General features: G+C 42.1%; 1 protein-coding gene across 4 annotated transcripts in view; it reads left to right on the top strand.

The window, feature by feature from the left end:
• Positions 1-18,601, top strand: part of Ahi1 (Abelson helper integration site 1) — a 148,984-nt gene that overhangs the window by 116,396 nt on the left and 13,987 nt on the right. For all 4 annotated transcript variants that reach the window (XM_042262218.2, XM_042262219.2, XM_015998668.3 and 1 more), the window contains 2 exons: positions 2,098-2,260; positions 5,262-5,359. In XM_042262218.2, the coding sequence (XP_042118152.1) occupies positions 2,098-2,260; positions 5,262-5,359 (261 nt within the window). The remainder of the gene's footprint in view (positions 1-2,097; positions 2,261-5,261; positions 5,360-18,601) is intronic.

Below are 18,601 nucleotides of genomic sequence, written 5' to 3'. Positions count from 1 at the left end.
CAAAGCTTAAGCTCCCCAGGGCTGGAAATAGATACATGGGAAGCATTACTCATGTGTGCTTCCAAGACAGGATAGTGACAAGGGCTTTATCTCAAGCCATCAAGTTATGGAACTGCAGTGGTCTGCTAGAGCTGCATACCAGAATACCACAGATTGTGTGGTTTAAACAATAGGAATTTACTTTCTCACGGTCTCAGAGGCTAGCGGTCCAAGATCAAGATATTAGCAATGTTGGTATCCCCTGAGGCCTTTTTTCCTGGCAGGGGGTCACCTTTGCACTGTGTCCTCACAGCCTTTTTCTCTGTGTGCATATGTGTTTCTGGTATCTCTTCCTTTTCCAAGCATAGTGATCTTATTGATCAGGATGACTTAGGATGGCATCGTTTAATTTTAATTGCCTCCTTAAAGGCTCTATCTCCAGATATAGTCACATTAGGGACTAGGAACTTCAACCTTTACATTTAAAAGAGTACAGCATGGTCCATAACAAAATGTGTTTTAACAAGTTCATAGGTAATCGCAACTAGTGGCATGTAATATGGTGTGCTACATTTGGATCTTAAGAACATATCCAATTCAATGGATACTACCATAGAAGTATGGTGGGCGATCTCATGCGAGGCCCTTGTAGAGCCTCTCTCTCAAGAGATTCTTTCATCAATAGACCCTTGTGGAAAATTTAGTGGAAACTCTAATATATCAGTTTTATGAACTCTAAATTATGATTGGTCCACACAATGACAATAAACCCAATGCAAGACTTCCTAAATGTCATGTACACCTGAGCTGAATCCTCCTGCTCTCCTTCAGAAGAAGTGGAAGTATACAGATAAGCATGCTGGCCTCATCCAGCCACTGTATTCCTTTGACATGGGTCATCAGACCTCCACTAACTACCCAAGCTTTAACTTCCCCGGCCTTTGACTGACACTCATAATGCAGGATTCACCATGCTGAACTATTTGGGGCTTCTCTTAACTGAACTCAAACACGCTGTAAAATCTGACTAAGATGCACACCCACACACTTTGCCTAGCTAATTCCTGATTATCCTCTATTCTCCTCCAAAGCCTACCTGAGGTACCTCTTCTAGAAATGATCCTACTTCTGGTTGCTTTACCACTGCTGGTGCAGCATCAGGCACGTTAGGATGAAAGAAGCCAGCAACCTAGTTTCAGAGGGCTCTAATGGTGTGTGTTCATTACACAGTTATGTAACACACATTTTGAAGCCCTGCTCAGTGAAGAAACAGTAGAGTAAGCGTGTTCATGTGCATGCGTATTATTTACCCCACTTTACCTGGTGCACCAGATCTGAGATGGACTGGGCTCTCCTTTCAGACGCTATCAAGGACTTTTAAACCCCTGTGCAGCTCTACAGCATCATTTTGACTTGTGTGTGGTGTTTTTTTTTTATTTTTTTGAGAAAAACATACCAAATAGAATAAATACTGTTAGCAAACAAAGAAGAGGATTCTCATAGAAAGTCCTTGCGCTTTGCTTGTGCCTAACAAAGATCAGCTGATAAAGGAAAGTCAGAGGGATTAGGGGTTGGTGTAAAAATATCAAAAGCTGTTTTTCAAGAGAAGTTTTCCTCAAAAGGAGACTTCAGCAGTAACCCAGTGATGATAATAGAATTATATAATCAAGTTGTCCCATTGAGCTTCTCCTTTTTTGTAAAACTGATAACCTGGAGCTTTTTTCTTTCAGACGCATCTGCTTAGCACAGAGAATGGGACCTCAAGGTGTACTATAAAGCAGTTCTAAGAAAGAGAATGGTGTGTGATGGGTTTGTCTTTTTTTTTTTTTTTTAATTTGTTTCAAAGTAATTGGCTTCAAAACTTTAACATCTGGTCTTTTGAAGCTAATCTTTGTGTGTTGAATGCTCTTAACCATTTCTCAATCCCACAGTCTTTTTATCTCTCTTCTCCTGCTGTGTTCCCACCGGCCCGGTCCTATTAGCAACCCCTGATGCAGCCTCAGCCTTACCAAAGTCCTGCTTTGGTTTCAGCTGCTCTTCTGCAAGAGGAAGTGAGTGTTGGGGCTTTTTCTGTGGCACAGTTGTGATAAAGCTGTGGTGGTCTTATCTCCCTCCTAGGTCGTGGCTCTTTATGACTACACAGCGAGCCGATCAGATGAACTAACCATCCATCGCGGAGACATTATCCGAGTGTTTTTCAAAGATAATGAAGACTGGTGGTATGGCAGCTTAGGGAAGGGGCAGGAAGGCTTCTTTCCAGCTAATCATGTGTCTAGTGAAAGTAAGTGCATGCTCTCTCTCTTCCTGGTAATATTAAGATGGTAAAACTGCACCCAAGATTTGACCACTTTCTACCCTTTAATGTATTGTCCACATAATCGTTGCATGTGTTTACCAGTGTGAAACGTTTTCCATTCTCCTGATGGAGAACCTGAAGAGAGGAGGCGCTAGTATACCATAGGGTTATAAGCTGTGGGATGGAGGTCACCCCTGGGGAGCCTCCAGCAGCTACTCCATCAGCTCCTCTCTCCCCACAGTGACTCCTCTGTTGACCAGCACACCAAATCCCTCAGCTCTCACTCTTCCTGGTTGTATCCCTCAGCTCTGGCCAGGTACCTGCCAAGACAGGAGTGAAGGGGGCTGTTTCATTCTCAAGTTCATTAAGCAGCCACCTGTGAAAAGAAAAGTGAACACGAGAAGATTCCTAATGAGGCCTTCTAAAAGCTATAGTTGTTGCTGTGAGGCTTTGAAAGGTGAAAACAGGGCTGCCAGAGGAAGCCTGGCAATGAGGTGAACTGTCATGAGAGAGCAGCATGCAGTAGAACTTCTTCAGAACAGTGTCCTGACAGCAGCTGGCCTGGTGGAATACTAGGGAAAGCCCAGATCATAGTCAAGAAAGGCACCTTGGAGCGCATGTCCAGCAGTTGATGGTGACCTGTATGATCCCACCTTTGAAAGGAAGATGTTGAGTTCCATCGGCTAAGCTCTCCTGCACAGACACTCGTGTGCTTCTGATCTAAAGGGCAATAGGAAACACTGTTTGGAATAGTTATTGTCTTGTGTTTCTGCAAGAATTAGTTATTCCTAATAGTTGACTTTCATGCTAATCTTCGAAACCCCATTTAAACCAAATTATGACTGAACAAAAGTACTACTAATTCCTGTTTAAGTTGAGAAATATGAAAGTAAACATATATTTTTTAAAAAAAAATTAAAGGAGGAAGAAGAATGTCTTAGTTGATTACTGAGCTAGGCTACATCTAGATGAAGTGGCTTCTCTTTAATGCCCGCCCCCTGCTGCCCCCTCATCCTCCCAGAGCCTCGTTCAGTACTGCGGCTCTCCTCCTCAGCTTGTCCGTTGCCTCAACAAACTCCTCCCTAAAAGTGCCAGGAATTGCAAAAATTACCCACTTCTGTCTCCTACAGCATAATTCTTAGATTCTCTAAGGAATGACTGATAGCATGTAAACTCTCCTCAGGGTGCATCCCATGGCTTAAAGATGATGCACAATGGAGAAAGCTTAGGGGAGAGGGAAGGAAGCTGCCGTGGGACAAAGTGGCTCCCAGGTAGACTTAAGACAGTGTTATGTCCTCTCCCACCATAAACATCCACACTCCTCCCCACCCTTTCCCTGGGCCAGCTCTGGAGCAGGGTCGCGGCTGAGCTTCAGGGCCAGTGACTTGCTGCTAACCAGAGCCGTTGTGTAGCATTCTCACTAGAGTGTGTCTGTGACACTGACCACACATCAGCCTGTTCCTGTTGGACACCACTGAAAACATTTACAGATACTGTTTTGACTTGACAGTATAAAGAGATCATGTGTCTCCCAGCAGCATATTCTGCAGAAATGGGCCCCAAGGCTTGCCTCTTGACAGGCTACAGATATGTGATCGACAGTTAGTTAAAATCTAATAAATTTCATTCTCCTTACATAGTAACTTGGAAAGCTCCTGCAGTGGTGGTTAATGGCTCTGTACAGAATTGATTCCTTGCCTCCACCATGGCCACCCATCATTTCTTACTGTGCCCTGGGTAATTGATGCTTCCTCTAGTCACTGTGTCTTTAAGAGCCTTGTGTGGGTGCGAGCAGGAGAAAAATCCGAATACACGAGGTCTGAGAACTGAATCTCACACTTCAGCAGGCTCTTTCCCTTCCCTTCTAGCCTAGCTGTTGCCTACATTTAACATCATCTCACCCGCCAGTCTTAGCGTTGCAGGGAGAATGGTTCTCAGCAATGTTCTCCATTCTAGAGCTAGTGGGAGGGTTGTCCCTGACCTCTATCTGAAGCCACAGGTGCAGAGCATGTAAGTGAGTTTACATATGAACAGAATCTCTACCCTCTGTCCACTGAGAACAGCAGGAGGAAAGAAGATACACTCCATCATTAACCAGTCTGATTCTGTGTCGAAGCCACTGGAAGAAAACAGGCAGTTCCTCCCAATCCATCTAACACACTTTTCTCAACCTACAAAGAAACCCAGGAGTAATACCAGTCCATACTCACATCCGGCTAATAGCTCATAATCTTAATTGTGCACTTTCAATTAAATACATCCTTGGAATTTCTCAATTCTGAATTATTCTTAATTGAAATAGATTTTCATTTTAGCCCTTTAAGTTCACATATGGCTTTTGACAATAAAATGCATATATTTCATGTAGACTCAATAGATTTTGTAGATTATGATCTTAAATTAAAGGGGTTTTAAGTTTAAATCTTAAGCGTAATCCTAAATCTGTGTTTATTCATTCTTTGTGCCCAAATTATCCCTCAGGACACAGTTTCACCTGCTCTTCAGAGCTAGACACACCTTCCACTTCCTCCATTCAGGATTTTTCCATCCCCCATACCACATTGTCTTTGTTGTTAGCTGCCTTTCAAATGATGCTGTATTTGTGGACGTGACTGATGGCCTCCAAGCACACAGGAGCTCCTTGAGAGCAGAGACCATGCTGCTACCTAGCAGATAACCTTACATCCAGCAGGCTCCTGGTAACTGTGTATTGAGAAAAAATGAAAAAAGCATCTATGTGACCATGTAGTTAGTAAGTTGATTCCTTCTGCATTTCTAAATCTTCATGATTGAAGCCTTGCAGTCACAGCTAATGGGTCAGACTGCGCACTACCTTAACAAATACATCCCACATTACTAGTTATTCAACAGAGAATTGAATATCAATTTCTCTCAGTTTAGATATCTGTCCCCCATCGTAGTTGCTCTCTGGTGGAACAGTACAGTACTCTGGATTTAATGGTATGAATTCTTGTTTTAATTCCAGCACTGTATCGAGAATCCCCTCCAGAGGTAAAGTTGCGGTCTCCTCCTTTAACACCCAAGGAGAAAATCAGAGCAGAAAAGTTCGCAGCTTCTCAAAAGGTATGCATTGTCCAAAATGTGTGTTGTATCTAGGATGCTCTGATGTTTTTCAATCTGTATAAAATGTTCCTTTATTTTTCATGCTTATGATCTTCCATTGTTTACATTGTTACTCCTTTTGATCTGGGCACCAACATGAACTATATGAAGTGAATGTTATAGCTGTTTTCCAGATAAGGAAACTGAGGAGGCTCAGAGAGGACAAAGTCCTAAACCCCCAAGTCACAGCCTGTGCTGGTCCACAGCCCAGAAGTAGAGCTTGTGACTTCCAGCATGCTGCTCTCCACTCTGTACTTGTATCTTCAGTTCTCACACTAACCCTGCATCCCTCACCTAGAAGGCACACAGTGAAGGTCGCAGGAGTCCACAGATTAGAGATGCTCTATCCCTTCAGACAGTTCATGTCACTTGCTAGTAACTGAAGACACTTTCAACTGTCATCAGCCAGAGAAATGCCATTGCCTTTTAAGGTCTGTGCCATCAGAAAGAGCAGTGTCTTTCTGGTGTGAATAATATTTCTATTCATAAGATGTATTAGACCTGTTCCATTTGTGACATTAGTTCTTGCCTTAGGCTGAGAAGCCATGTCAGTTTTTTATTATGAACACACACACACACACACACACACACACACACCAATATGTGTATCTTGTGGTTTTGGCAATTGACCCCATCCTGTATAAGCCATTCAACATGTAGTTACTTAGTTCTTTCATGCTGACTATTCTTTTAGCCCAAATGAAGCTGGTATAAGTGGACAAGGCACTTACCTTATGGTTTTGACGGGCTGCTAGTAAGCCACCTAAGCAGGTAGTTTCAACAGACTCTTGGAATTAGAATGAAGATCATATGCATGTTTCATTGGGAACACATGGGAAGAAAGCCTTCCATTCTGTTCTGGGAAGGCCAGGAAGAGCTCCCAAGGGAAAAAAAATTATAGTCTAAAGCTTCGAGGACTTAAAAGTAATGTTATATGAAGTTATACAAACTATTTGGGGGTTCTTCTTAACTGAACACAAACATACTGTAAAATCTGGCTGAGGTGCATGCCTACACACTTTGCCTCATTAATTCCTAATTGTCCTCTATTCTCCTCCAAAGCCTACATGAGATACCTCTTCTAGAAATGATCCTTGAACATGTGCGATACAGGCTGCAGGTTGGACACACCTACCAATCAAGTGGTTGGAATATCTGAGCATTTAGTAGTCAAGAGGACCCTAATAGCTTTGCACTGGAATCAACATGGCAAGCCAGTGGAAGCCATTCTCAGGGTTTCACTTGGAAGAAGTGAGGCGGGGAGCATGAGTAGTTGTTGGAGGAAGATAAGATGTCCAGTATTGAAGAGGCACAGACTGATATGCCATGGAGGCAAAATCAGGACATGATGGATTGTAAAAGACACAGGAGTTTGTTGTATTATAGAAGAACAAAATGATAGATGAGTCTTGGCATAGACCAGTGCTTCTCAACTGGTAGTGATTTTGCCTCCCAGGAGACATTTGGCAATGCCCAGAGATTTTTGTTGTTATGTCAGCTATAAGGAGCAGGTAGGGTACCACTGGCATCTCTGCAGTATTTAGAGGTCATCACTCATCCTTCTACAACTCAAAAGAGAATTGACTAGGGAAATATGGCAAGAGAGTCAAGCTTAGAGCTGCCTCCCTTTCAAATGGAGGGGGAGATAAGTTGGGTAAAGTCAAAGTCTAGAAATAGAGTGAGATATTTCCTGCATGCTACACCAGATTGGAGAATTCAGAGAAGCAAGAGAAGGCTGGTGGACTTAGAAAGCTAGGTTTGCCACTAGATTACAGGAAGCTGTCCATTCTACTAATCAACAGCAGATTTAAAAAAGAGGCAGACGCTTTTCTTAGTTCAGGGCTCTTGGGACAAATATGCAATAGTTTGTAATGGCTTACATAACGGATAATTCCCGCCGTATGGAGACGGGCAAGTCCAAGGTCGAGGTGCTAGAAGATCTGGTGTCTGTTGAAGGTAGACTGGTTTGCAGCTCCATTGCAACCTCACAGGACAGATAGACAGAGAAGGATCTCTCTTGTTTCCTGTTTTGCAAAAGCACAAATCCCACTTGTGAAAATTCTATCCTTACCACCTCATTATCACCCCCAAACCATCATGGTGAGGCTTGATGGAATTTTGAGAAGATACACATCATCCACTGGTAACAATTCTATACTCAATTTACAACCTAGATAAATCAGTGTGATGGAAATATAACATTAGCATGGGGGCAGGAACAAGGCTTTTGGTTTAGTGTGAATTGCAATGAAAGATCAAGCCTTACTGGTGTCCCCGACTTGCACCATGCTGACCATTGAAATGCAGACCATTGACTCTAAGTGTGTTCCTCTCCATTGAGTCTGTCAGCCAGAGGGGAGAGTAGGAGTTTTCTGTATTTAACTGCTCCTGTGAAATTGGTCTTGGCCTCCCTCATCCTGATGTGCCAGTGCTCCTAAGGACCACTTACTTCAGAGAACTCTCACTGCCTGGACTGCTCTTTTGCTGTGTCATGGTCTTAGTTTAGACTGTAGTTGAGTTTCCAGTTTTGATCTCCATGCTGCAAACAGACCTTTACATTCATCTCCCAACATACTAGTTCTTCAAGTGGCAAGCCTGGCACTTATGGTCCAAACCCTAATTCTAAAAGATCTCAAGAAAATATACAGTATGCAAATTAAAATCGTTTTTAAAATGAAACAGGCCGAAGATGAAGCTCAGTTGTAGAACACTTGCCTAGCATGCAGAGAGCCTTGGCTGGAGTCCCTGTAGAAGGAAGAATGATTGACAACACTAATGCCTAAAGGAAGTGTCATACAGGTTAAGAATCCATTTGGGCCAGGAAATAGGACATCCCCACAGAAAAGTTGAAGTTCAGATCAGGGTTTAAAGTTAAGTTGAGTGAATTGATTTACTTGAAGAATATAATTTGATCTGTCATATATGAATCCATATATTAGACTAGAATCATACAAGAGAGCAGTGGGTATTAATTCAGTGATAGATACTTGTCTAGCAATACAAGACACTGGTTCAGTCTCCAGCACTTTAAACAGGTAGGAACGTGTGTGTGTGTGTGTGTGTGTGTGTGTGTGTGTGTGTGTGTGTGTGTGTGTGTGTGTGTTCCTAATTATATATGTATCTATCCATCCTCTGAGGAATTTGTTGACTGTGTATTAGACAGTGTGATCATTCCTGGAGGGAGAGAGTGTGTGGAAAGATCTAAGCTAATGTAAAGAGAAGTCCCTGATAAACAGAATGTGGCTCCAGGCACTCAAATGCCTTGAATACCCTGAGTCATGAAGCTAACAGCCAATCTTGGGAAATGTGAACCGAGCCTCCCTAGCACCTGGTTAGTTGTATTTCTTAATTAGTTCTTTATCAAAATGGGTATGGCTTGATTTTATCAAGATTCTGTCATATAAGCACACCATAAAAGTGCATCAGAGATTTAACTTTGAATGCAAGCCCTTTCTTATTATCATAGATAAGTTTTTTAAAGAACATGAAAAGTGACTGGGGTTTGTGGGAGGTCTGAGTTCATATTATAATGGAGCTGGTGCCAGCACTGAAGCTCCGATTCTAGCTCAGCTACTTCCTTGTGCAATTGAGATCCATAAGTAAGAAGCTATTCATTCGGATGACACCGCTAATAAGGGGTGTGGCCTCCGTAGTCTCGGCCATGTCCTCTCTCCTCTGTTCCATCTTATTGTAATAGCCAGTCGTTAACCTCCACAGCCAGACTTGGTGTCACTCTGGCTTTATACATGCCTGTCTCATGTTTGTTTCAGTGTGCCTTCTTCCCGTGGAACTTCTGAGAATTATATTCTATATATTCTCATATATAAACAAATGTATTTGTTTCTGTTTTTGAGATGGGGGGGGGGGGGTCTCACTCTATTGCCCAGACTGGCCGTGAACTGCTGAGTTGAAGGATTCTCCCGCCTCAACCTCCCAAGTGGCCGGGACTTCAGGCTTGTGCCAATATGCTCAGCTTTAGTCTCTAAACTTTTAAGGGGAAAAAGGAAAGAAACCTCAATAACTGTCCTTTTTAAATTTACTTCTGTTCAAACTATACAATAAGAAGTAAAATGATGCCCTTCAGTGGCTTGGCAGCTGCCAGCTCCTCCAAGTTCTCCCCAGTGGACACACCTGCTCTGTTGCTCCGGGTGTGTATCACCTGGCACACTGAAAAGGTGGTGGCTGGCAGCTGCCTGTGTTGCCTGGGTGGAAATGGATGTTTTCCTCCAGGCTCTTCTAGGACTTCTGTACCAGGATGTGCTGCCAATTTGCATCTAATAGGGAAAAAAAAAGTCATTCTAGCAACTTGGTCTTATTTTTTTTATTTGTATTTTAGACATTTTAATTAGTTTTACTATAAAACATGTATCCTTGATTTTATAAAATTTAGTGAATAGAAATAATGTAGGATTAAAAACAAGTCTTGTACACTTATAATCCTGTCAATTCTAAGTTTTTCATGGCCTTCTAAACTGTTCTCTGCATGTGAGCAAGCATGACTTCAGTCATGTGGATTTATCTTAATAAAATTAGGATTATATTTAATGTTCTTTTTTTCTCTTACTAATACATCTTGGACACATTTTTTAATTGACACAGAAAATTCCATTTTTAAACCATTTTGGATTACTAAAACACCCAGAATATTCTTAATTCATAAAATGCTGTAGGCGTTTGTTGTTGTTACTGATAAACGCTCAGTTTTCTTTTCTTTTTGGAATTTTAAAAACAGTGCTTAAAATTGAAAGGCATTATTTATCTTCTGTAAGCACTTGGGCATTGACACAGCTCTATGTGTCATAGATAGTTTCCACGTATAATTTCAATGGCTGCCAGATTTAGTGAAGCTTAGACACAAGAATGCTAGATTACTCCTGGAAATACAGCACAGTCACTGTGATGCTTGGGGTAGTATTTGTAAAAATTCATTAGACAAATACTAATCATTAGTTTTGCTTTTCCAAGATAATTTTAAAACTACACATTGTAGCTCATCTTCATGTAGAAAGAATGTGTTTTAATCATTTTCAGTGTTTTCCTGGCATGTAGAGTCAGTTAAGAGCAAGCTGGTTATAATCAGTAACATCTAGTTTGGTTTTTTTGGGTTTTTTTGTTTTGTTTTTTTGTATATTCCAAAGTAAGAACAGAGAACCCCAAAGCATCAGATAATTCCATGGTAGTTCCTCTTCCAACACACACACACACACACACACAATTTTACACTGGTGATTCCTGTCAGCCTCTCATGAAAACATTGGGTACTTAAACAGCAGGATGCCTTCAATTGTCATTTGCATCTCTTAGTCTTCAGAGAATCTTATAATTGTGCTAGATGACATTATTTTCAAAAATCACTTTATATAGCAAAAAAAAAAAAATGGTTCTACACCAGAGGTGAATTTGAAGTATTCTTAACCATAAGAATAATATGATTTTATTTTTATGTCAAGTACCCAACAAAGATAATTTTTGCAGTGGTAATTTTTGATATGGTATCCAAATATATAGAATTCAGGAACACTAAATTGTTGGAAATGCAGTTATAATTATTGCCTCCTTCCTAATGCTAAAAATAGTATCATTTTTTTAACTTTTGTAATTCTGAGAGAGAAAACATAGTGGTGTATCTAATTTATAGAATTTGCTTTAAAGTTTCAGGAATGTTTTATCCTTTATCTGGAAAGAACTAACTTAATATATAATAGGGAATCCATGAGCTAAAACCTTACTTTATAGATAGTGTAAGAAATAAAGTATCTAGTTAGTAAATTCCGTGAAGACTTTCAATGCATCCAGGACTGATAACTTTTCTTAACATCCTCGTGACTTGTAGTAGTAATTTAAACAATTGTTGTAACAAAAGCGTATCACTTGCATATTAGAAAATTACCTGCTAGTCTGTAAACAGCACTTCCGCAGGGCAAATACATGGAACCCCAAAGATGTGACAGTAAAGCCAGAGTAGACCCCATGCCAATCAAAGTCCGCCCGTCCGCCCTCCACATTAAGACCCCAGTACGAGGAACACCCGCAGCCCTCAGACTCAGCCCAGCCGACAAAAGGGGCCATGAGGTCCTCAGTCTCTGAAGAGCTGGGGCTGGATCTGCAGCTGCTTTGCCTTCCAGGCCTGCACCTGTGCCCCACCATTGTATTGGCCTGTTTGCCTCAGTCCCAGGGTCCTCTGCCCCCCAGGATGAGGCCCCACATACTGCAGCTTGTTTATCTAGCCTAGGGTGAGGTCTAGAATATTGTCAGGAGCTCTGAAATATGGAGTCTGTGGGGCTGTCCCTCCATAGTGTGACCCCAGTAGTGGGTTTAGAGAATATCTGTGATGTCTTCTTAATTCCATTAAATAAATTTATTTGAAAAACAACAACAACAACAACAACATGCATGTGAACTATTTTCCCATTTAGCAACTCACTCCTAATTTGAGCCTGAACTCAGCCTTTATCACATTCCATTTTGTTATGCTGGTCTTTCATTAAAATTCAATTTATAGACTAACATAGATTCTCAGTGAAAATTCTGTGATTTTTTTTTAAGACACACAAATAAGTATTTTTAGGACATTTAACACAGTTCTCAGAATGTATCATGGGCTGTGGACCATTTTTGCTTCTGTAAACTTCATTGGCTCTCTGAGGTAAGTAGCCTTGAATAATAACTCTGTGGAAGTATAAAAATGGCACTCCACTCCGCTCTGCTGTTCCCAGTGTCCCACATGGCCTAGGACTCTCTGAGAAGACCAAGGGTTGTTTGGCAGAGTACCACAGTGTGCTTTTCCTGATGATGTCTCCAAGGGTAATCTAAACATCAATAACATTTCTCTGAAAATCTGTTAGAGATCTAAAATGTGAAAGATGTGATTGTGAGGACTCCCCACCAGTCATTCTGTCAGAACTGGGCTTTAGATAGTGGCAGGATTGATTAGAATCAGCCACTCTGTCTTCTGACTTGACAAGCAGCATGACCTTTCCTTCGAAGTTCTCCGACACCCTAACTCTACTGTCATTTTGGAAGCCCTTCTTCTTAAAAGATTCTCAACCTCAGCACTATCGGCATTTCAGGACAATAATGCACTGTTTTTAGGAATATGTTGTGCATTGTCAGGGATCAGGAGATTGGTTTTGTTGTTTAAATTTTGTGAACAACAACAACAAAAGTCTTACTATCCGACCTTGAACCAAACAACCCTCCTAACCCCTAAGCCACTAGACCTGGAGTTATAAAATGTCTCTCAATCAGATGTGGGTACCTGCTGATACTGCTTGTTTCCAGTGTTTGAGGAACTTGATGCTAGTCTTTGCAAAACCCATGAAACTTAACTATATGACAGTGTTCTAGTTATTACTTAGCAGTCACAGGGAGGTGATCAGTGATGGTGCTAATTTCAAGGTTTTCCTTTTTAGGATCATAAAAGGGAATGGACCTTTTCTTATTCCGGGGTCCTTTTTTTTTTTTTTAATTCAGATGAACCATGAAATAAAACATCTTTCTCGACATATTGGAACAAATGTGCTTTAATCCCTCTTGGACTTGAACATTTCAGCACTGAATGAGCCTTCTCCGTTCCACCCGTGCTGTCTCCCTGTTACTGTGGGTGTGTCTAAGCAGCCGTCACCTACGTGCTACTGTATCTTAATGCAGAGAATTTCCCTGTAGTCTGTATGACCTGATTTGGGAAGAATTCTTCCCTCACGATGGAGATTGGAAAATAATTCAAGGGGAAGTAGAAGACCCAAATAATTCTTCTGTTTGTAGGAATTGTAAAATAAAGGCGGGGGGGAGTGTCAGCTGGGCAAGATGGCTCAGCTGTTAGAGGCAGTTTCCGCCAAGCCTGATGACCTGAGCTCAGTGGGAGACCCACAGAGTCGAAGGGAGGACCTGACTCCTGTAACTTGTCACCCGACCTCATACAGCCTCACAAATGCATGCACACTTGCACATATAATTAGTTAATTGGTACACTTTTTCTTTAATGGAGGTCTACTCTGGTGTTTTCTACCTTCTTGCTTACCTGCAGTCCATTTCTGTTCTTCCCAAACCAGGCCACTTGGACCACAGGAAGTCAGTTCATTCCAGCACCATTGTTGAGCAGTCTGATGCCAGGTGCATAAGCAGCTCTGAGACTCTGGAATTTGTCTCCTCCGTCTCCAAGCCTAGAGCAAACCACTGCCCCTTTCTGCCACTTGTATTCTGTGTTAATTTGTTGCTTTTTTTAAAACTCACCACCATGCTGGCTGTGATCACCTGCCTCAGTGAGGCACACCATGCTGGCTGTGATCACCTGCCTCAGTGAGGCACACCATGCTGGCTGTGATCACCTGCCTCAGTGAGGCACACCATGCTGGCTGTGATCACCTGCCTCAGTGAGGCACACTGTCTTGTCACCTTTCTGTTTGCTTTGTTTGACTCCCTGACACACTCCCTGACACCCTGTCAAAGAAAACGATACCCACATTCCTCAAGCACTCCTCTGTGCTCCAAGTCGGCTTTGGCTCCTGCCTCTCACAGGAGTTACCACCTAACATGAATCCCTCAAGTTTTCATCCTGGTTTTCTCTGTATTTCTGTAACCTCACCCTGTTTCTGCAGCTGTTTGGAGAGATCAGCACTTCCTTGTGTGGAAAACCCGTCCTCAAACTAGGATCATTTTCTACGTTCATTTTTCTGGTCCTCGGCCCTTGCCTCAGGATCCCATTCCCACTCCTTCACCTGTGTGGGCATCTTCCTCTTTGTTTACCCCTCATCAGAATGCCTGTTTTGTTGTCAGACACTGTGGTAAAACGAAGTCTGGTAAAAATAACAGTCAATGAATCAGCAATAGTCCCTGCATTAGAGCCTAAAGGATGAAAGTGACATTAGTCATAAGGTCACAAAATTAAACATAAACAGTAAAGGACAGTGACGGGAAACTGGAAGTTATCACTGGGGAGTACCTCCGGGACATTAGAAACAGCCTGCGAAGAACCTGAGATGACCCAGTGTAGCATCGTGGTAGGAGTTTGAGATAAAAGACTGACCTCAAATAAATAGACAGGATCTTGGAAGCCTTCACGACACATTAAGGAGTTGGAGTTTATCTCAAGTGTGCTGGGAGCCATCAAAGCGTGTAAACAGGGAGGTGATGTGATCACCTTTCTATTTCAGAAGCTCATTCTTTGGGGTTGTAACTCAGTAGGGAAGCATTTGCTTAGCTTGAGACTCCAGTTTGGTCGCCAACACTACCACCAGAAAAAAGAAAGGAATCTCACTCGAAGAAAGAGGAGAGATACTGGAGTAGTAGAAAAAGCACTCAGCCTTTCGCCATCAGTTCATATCCCCAACCTCATGGGGAGTTCGCTTCTGCTGCTGGGTCAACATTCCCCACGAAACTAGTTAAAAGAATGCAAGGTTTATCCTGGCTCACAGTTTCCGAAGTTAGCCAGCAGTCTGCTGGTTCCCTTGTTTTCAGGCATGTGGTGAAGTGAAGCATTCTTGCAGGGAAGCCATGATGGCAGTCGTGGAAGCAAAGAGGGAACTTGAAAAGAACTAAAGTCAAGATATACGCTTCCAGGGAGTGTCCCCTGTGACCTACTTCCTCCACCAAGGCCTTAGCACACACAGCCCAGTAATGCTATTAAATTTTGCATCGATCAGCATATTAGTCCACCGATGGGAAGCATTTTGTACCTAACTGTAACAAACGCTACCAACAACAGTTCACATTAGAATCTCTGATAAGACTGGAAAGGGCTGTCTGTGTGCAGAGTACTTAGGTCCATAAACCCACTGCCTCAGCTTACCATATTCCAAAGAAATCAGCAAACAGAAATTGGTAGAGGAAAATGAGTTTATTTAATGTTGGCCAAAGCAGAAAGGAGAAAGACATCTCAATTCCTCTCTGCCATGCCTATGGCCATCTCACAGTATATATAGAAAGCCAAGAAACAAAGACCAGAAAGTATGTAAATGGAGCTGTGGGACAAGTTAGCCCAGGTTACCTCCATCGTCTCTGTTGTGGTTTACAGCTTTTGATGCAAGTCCACAGACAGAAAAAGCATCTTAAAGGTCCCCTGGATTTTGTTGTTTGGTTTTGTTCATTTTGTTTTGTTTTCGAGAAAAGAATAGGAAGGAGGGTGTAAGAGCCCTACCCTGGCCTAGTAGAGTTCCTTGTTCTTAGGTCTATGTGATAGATACGGAGTGAGAGCTCTTTGTATGGATGTTAGCTTCCAACTTGACTCCTACATACCTGTTAGACATTCTAATTTGCAAGTACAAAGGGTGATGGTTTGAGAGCAAAGGAGAGTGAGGGAGTATCTCTCCTTTAGGCTCTATCCCCTTCCACTGGGGCTTTGCCTAAATGCTTCATACAGTATGTCAAAGGAACCATTGAAGCCATATCAGACATAGTTGGAAAGTCTATCCTAATCCCAGACAAACTTCATTTAACATCTTTTAAATGAAACTAGAGCAGCAACTTTTAAAATCCAACATTTTAATACAACACTCCACAGATACATTGATTTGTCACATGCTAATGAATGACACCAAGAAAATGCTGTGTTGGTTTCTTTTCATTCCATAATGAAATTGTTTTGGTTCTAGAGGTGTATCTATAGTAAACACGCTGACGTTCATAACAAACCATTTCGGATCCTGGTTGTGTCCCGGCAGCCCTTGCTGGCACTTTGTGGCATAATGGCAAACACAGTGCAAAGTGTGGATGTGGTGGGTTTAGCACCAAGGCTGCTTGGTGGAGGAACGTGATACAGCCCCTCCCTTTAGTTCGAGGGCCGTGACCCACAGTTGAAAGCACTGAATCTCCTGCTCCAGCGGCAGAGTGTGCCAAGCCATACACACCTAGTTTTTACCAGAATGTTCCTATGTCTACGTGTTTGCACTTGAGGCTGCAAACAAAATTGTGCTGAAAATTAGTTTTACTGTTAACTCGGTTTTAGAAAGCTTGGTGTACCCCTCCATCTGCTTCTGTAACCTTGGTAACTCTGGGCCTCCATTTCCTCATCTGTAGAAATAAAGAGTGTGGTGCTGTGAGAGCCGTACTTGGATTCTGAGTCCCTCTTCCTTTTCCAGTGACGAGAATTCCCAAGAGAGGTTAAGTGGCTTTCTAGGGCCACACAAAGTTTCTAACAGAACCAAGACTAGAATTTAACCTCCAAACCCTCATTGGCAACCTTCTTCTCTTGAATCTATGTTCTAAAAGAGAGAAGGAAAAAAAAAAAAAAACAATTCCCACAAAGTAGAGATGAAACATTTGGAAAGGTAAATGTATCAGTGGGTGTGTAACAGCATGTAAAATAAAGCTCTACTATATCATAAATCTGCCTTTTTCTGATGCTGGTATGCCAGCAACAATGTGCGTTGATTGAACATTCATATGATTTTCCGTTCATTCTTCAAGTATAGAGGTATCCATTCCGGTGAGTTGTTTGCATGGCCCGTTTCTCTTTTCTAAAACTGTTTGTACGTTGTTTACTTTTTGGTAAATCTCCACATAATCAGTGACATCATTTCAAATCACTCCATTTATCATTCCTTTCATATTTAAGCCTCATTGCATTCTAAGTTGAAAATCATCCCAGAGAAGCTGGGGGTTTGGGAAGCAGGAGTCTCTAGATTCTGGTCCTGCCGTCCCTCATCTTCGCTTTGCTCATCTTCCTCTCTTCATCCCTCCTCTCCAAATCAAGGGTGCCCATGAAGAGGAAACGAAGTCACAAAAGAACTGAGGTGTGTGTGGAAAGGAGGGAGAGAAGGGCAGCCATGCTCCTGGGCCTTGTTGTGGTGGGGGGCATTTATGGGCTGATTGCACTCCAGCCTTGGGGGCTTTCTGTTGAAAGATAAAGTGAACCCGCTCACAGAGACTCCTTCTCCCCCTCCTACTGCCTCCATGACTCACTACCCATATGGCGTGCTGCTGCCGAGACCAAGGAATGAGTGAGTAAAGGTGTTTAGAGGGAAGTATAGTCCTAAGTAAGTAATTAAGTAAGTGTCCTTTAAAAATAAGTGTAAAAGCGCTGAAATCTGGGTTCCCTACTGACTTAAGATTTATAGGATTTGAACATAGCCCAAGCTACTCTGAGTCACAGAAAAAAAGAATCAGGTGTACCAATGGTAAGAATACAACAGGAAACACAGCATGGACAGTATTTAATCTGTTGTTTATCTTTTAGGAAGTTTGTTTGTGACTTTCATACACACACACAGTGCATGCTGATTACTATCTCTCTCACTCGTCAGTGTATTTCTGACCACCTTTCTGAGGGCATCCCAGCATCCCCTTCACATGAGCAGACTCTGTTAGAAGTGAGACTAAGACCCATATAGGGTAGCACTGACTTAACATGGAGATTTGACTTGATTCCTCTCCTCAGTTCCAACTGGGTACAGGTTGGTGAGCATTCCTGATGAGAGCTGTATGTTTGGTTCTCTCATTAAATCCAGTCATTGACCAAGTTTTATAAACACACAAATGGTTTTTGGTAAAGCGCTGACTTCCCTTGGGCAAAGAGGTAGAAATAATACTTAGCCCTTGTAAAGAATGGTAAAAATTTAAACCTCCCATTTAATTTGATTAATGTGTTTGGAACTTACATGCTCATAAAGAGGCAGAGGAAGTTCTGTGAGGATTAATGTTCTCTGAGTTTGGTGTTGATGCTTTTTGTTGTTGCTTGTGGTGTGTGCTATTGGGTGAGAGCAGGTAGGGTTTTCAGGAATCTGGACTAGACTTTGAAATTGACCGTGGATATATTTATATTTTTTCTCAGTACATTTTAACTGAGTCTCATCAATTTTAGCAGTCAAGAAAAATCAATATGCCATTAGTTCTTGTGTTGTTGGGGTCACTTGCTACCGCACCCACCTTTTACCCCGTCTCGTCATTCTTTAAATGTCGTCTTAAATGTTTGATTTAAAGCCACCTGATAGTAAACACATGACCATGGTCAAGAAAAGCAATTGTCTTAAAATCTTTACAATATTCTAGTATGCACAGTAACGCTTGTTGAAAGATACTTGGTGCCGAAGCTGGCCAAGGCACAGTCCTGAGAATCGGACTATGAAGGGGGAAGGGGAAGTGGAGAGGCGAAGTGAGCTGGAGTGAGGGAAGGTGGGAAGGCAGGCATCCTCAAACAGGGTGGAAAGAAAAGCTGCCCTCCTTTTCTTTCATTCTGGTTTTCGGTTTTGTTTTCAGAATGGCTTTAAT

The sequence above is a fragment of the Peromyscus maniculatus genome, chromosome 16 (assembly GCF_049852395.1).
Source record: "Peromyscus maniculatus bairdii isolate BWxNUB_F1_BW_parent chromosome 16, HU_Pman_BW_mat_3.1, whole genome shotgun sequence".
Taxonomy (NCBI): domain Eukaryota; kingdom Metazoa; phylum Chordata; class Mammalia; order Rodentia; family Cricetidae; genus Peromyscus; species Peromyscus maniculatus.
The sequence above is the reverse complement of the archived record's forward strand: the minus strand, read 5'-3'. Positions and strand labels throughout refer to the sequence as shown.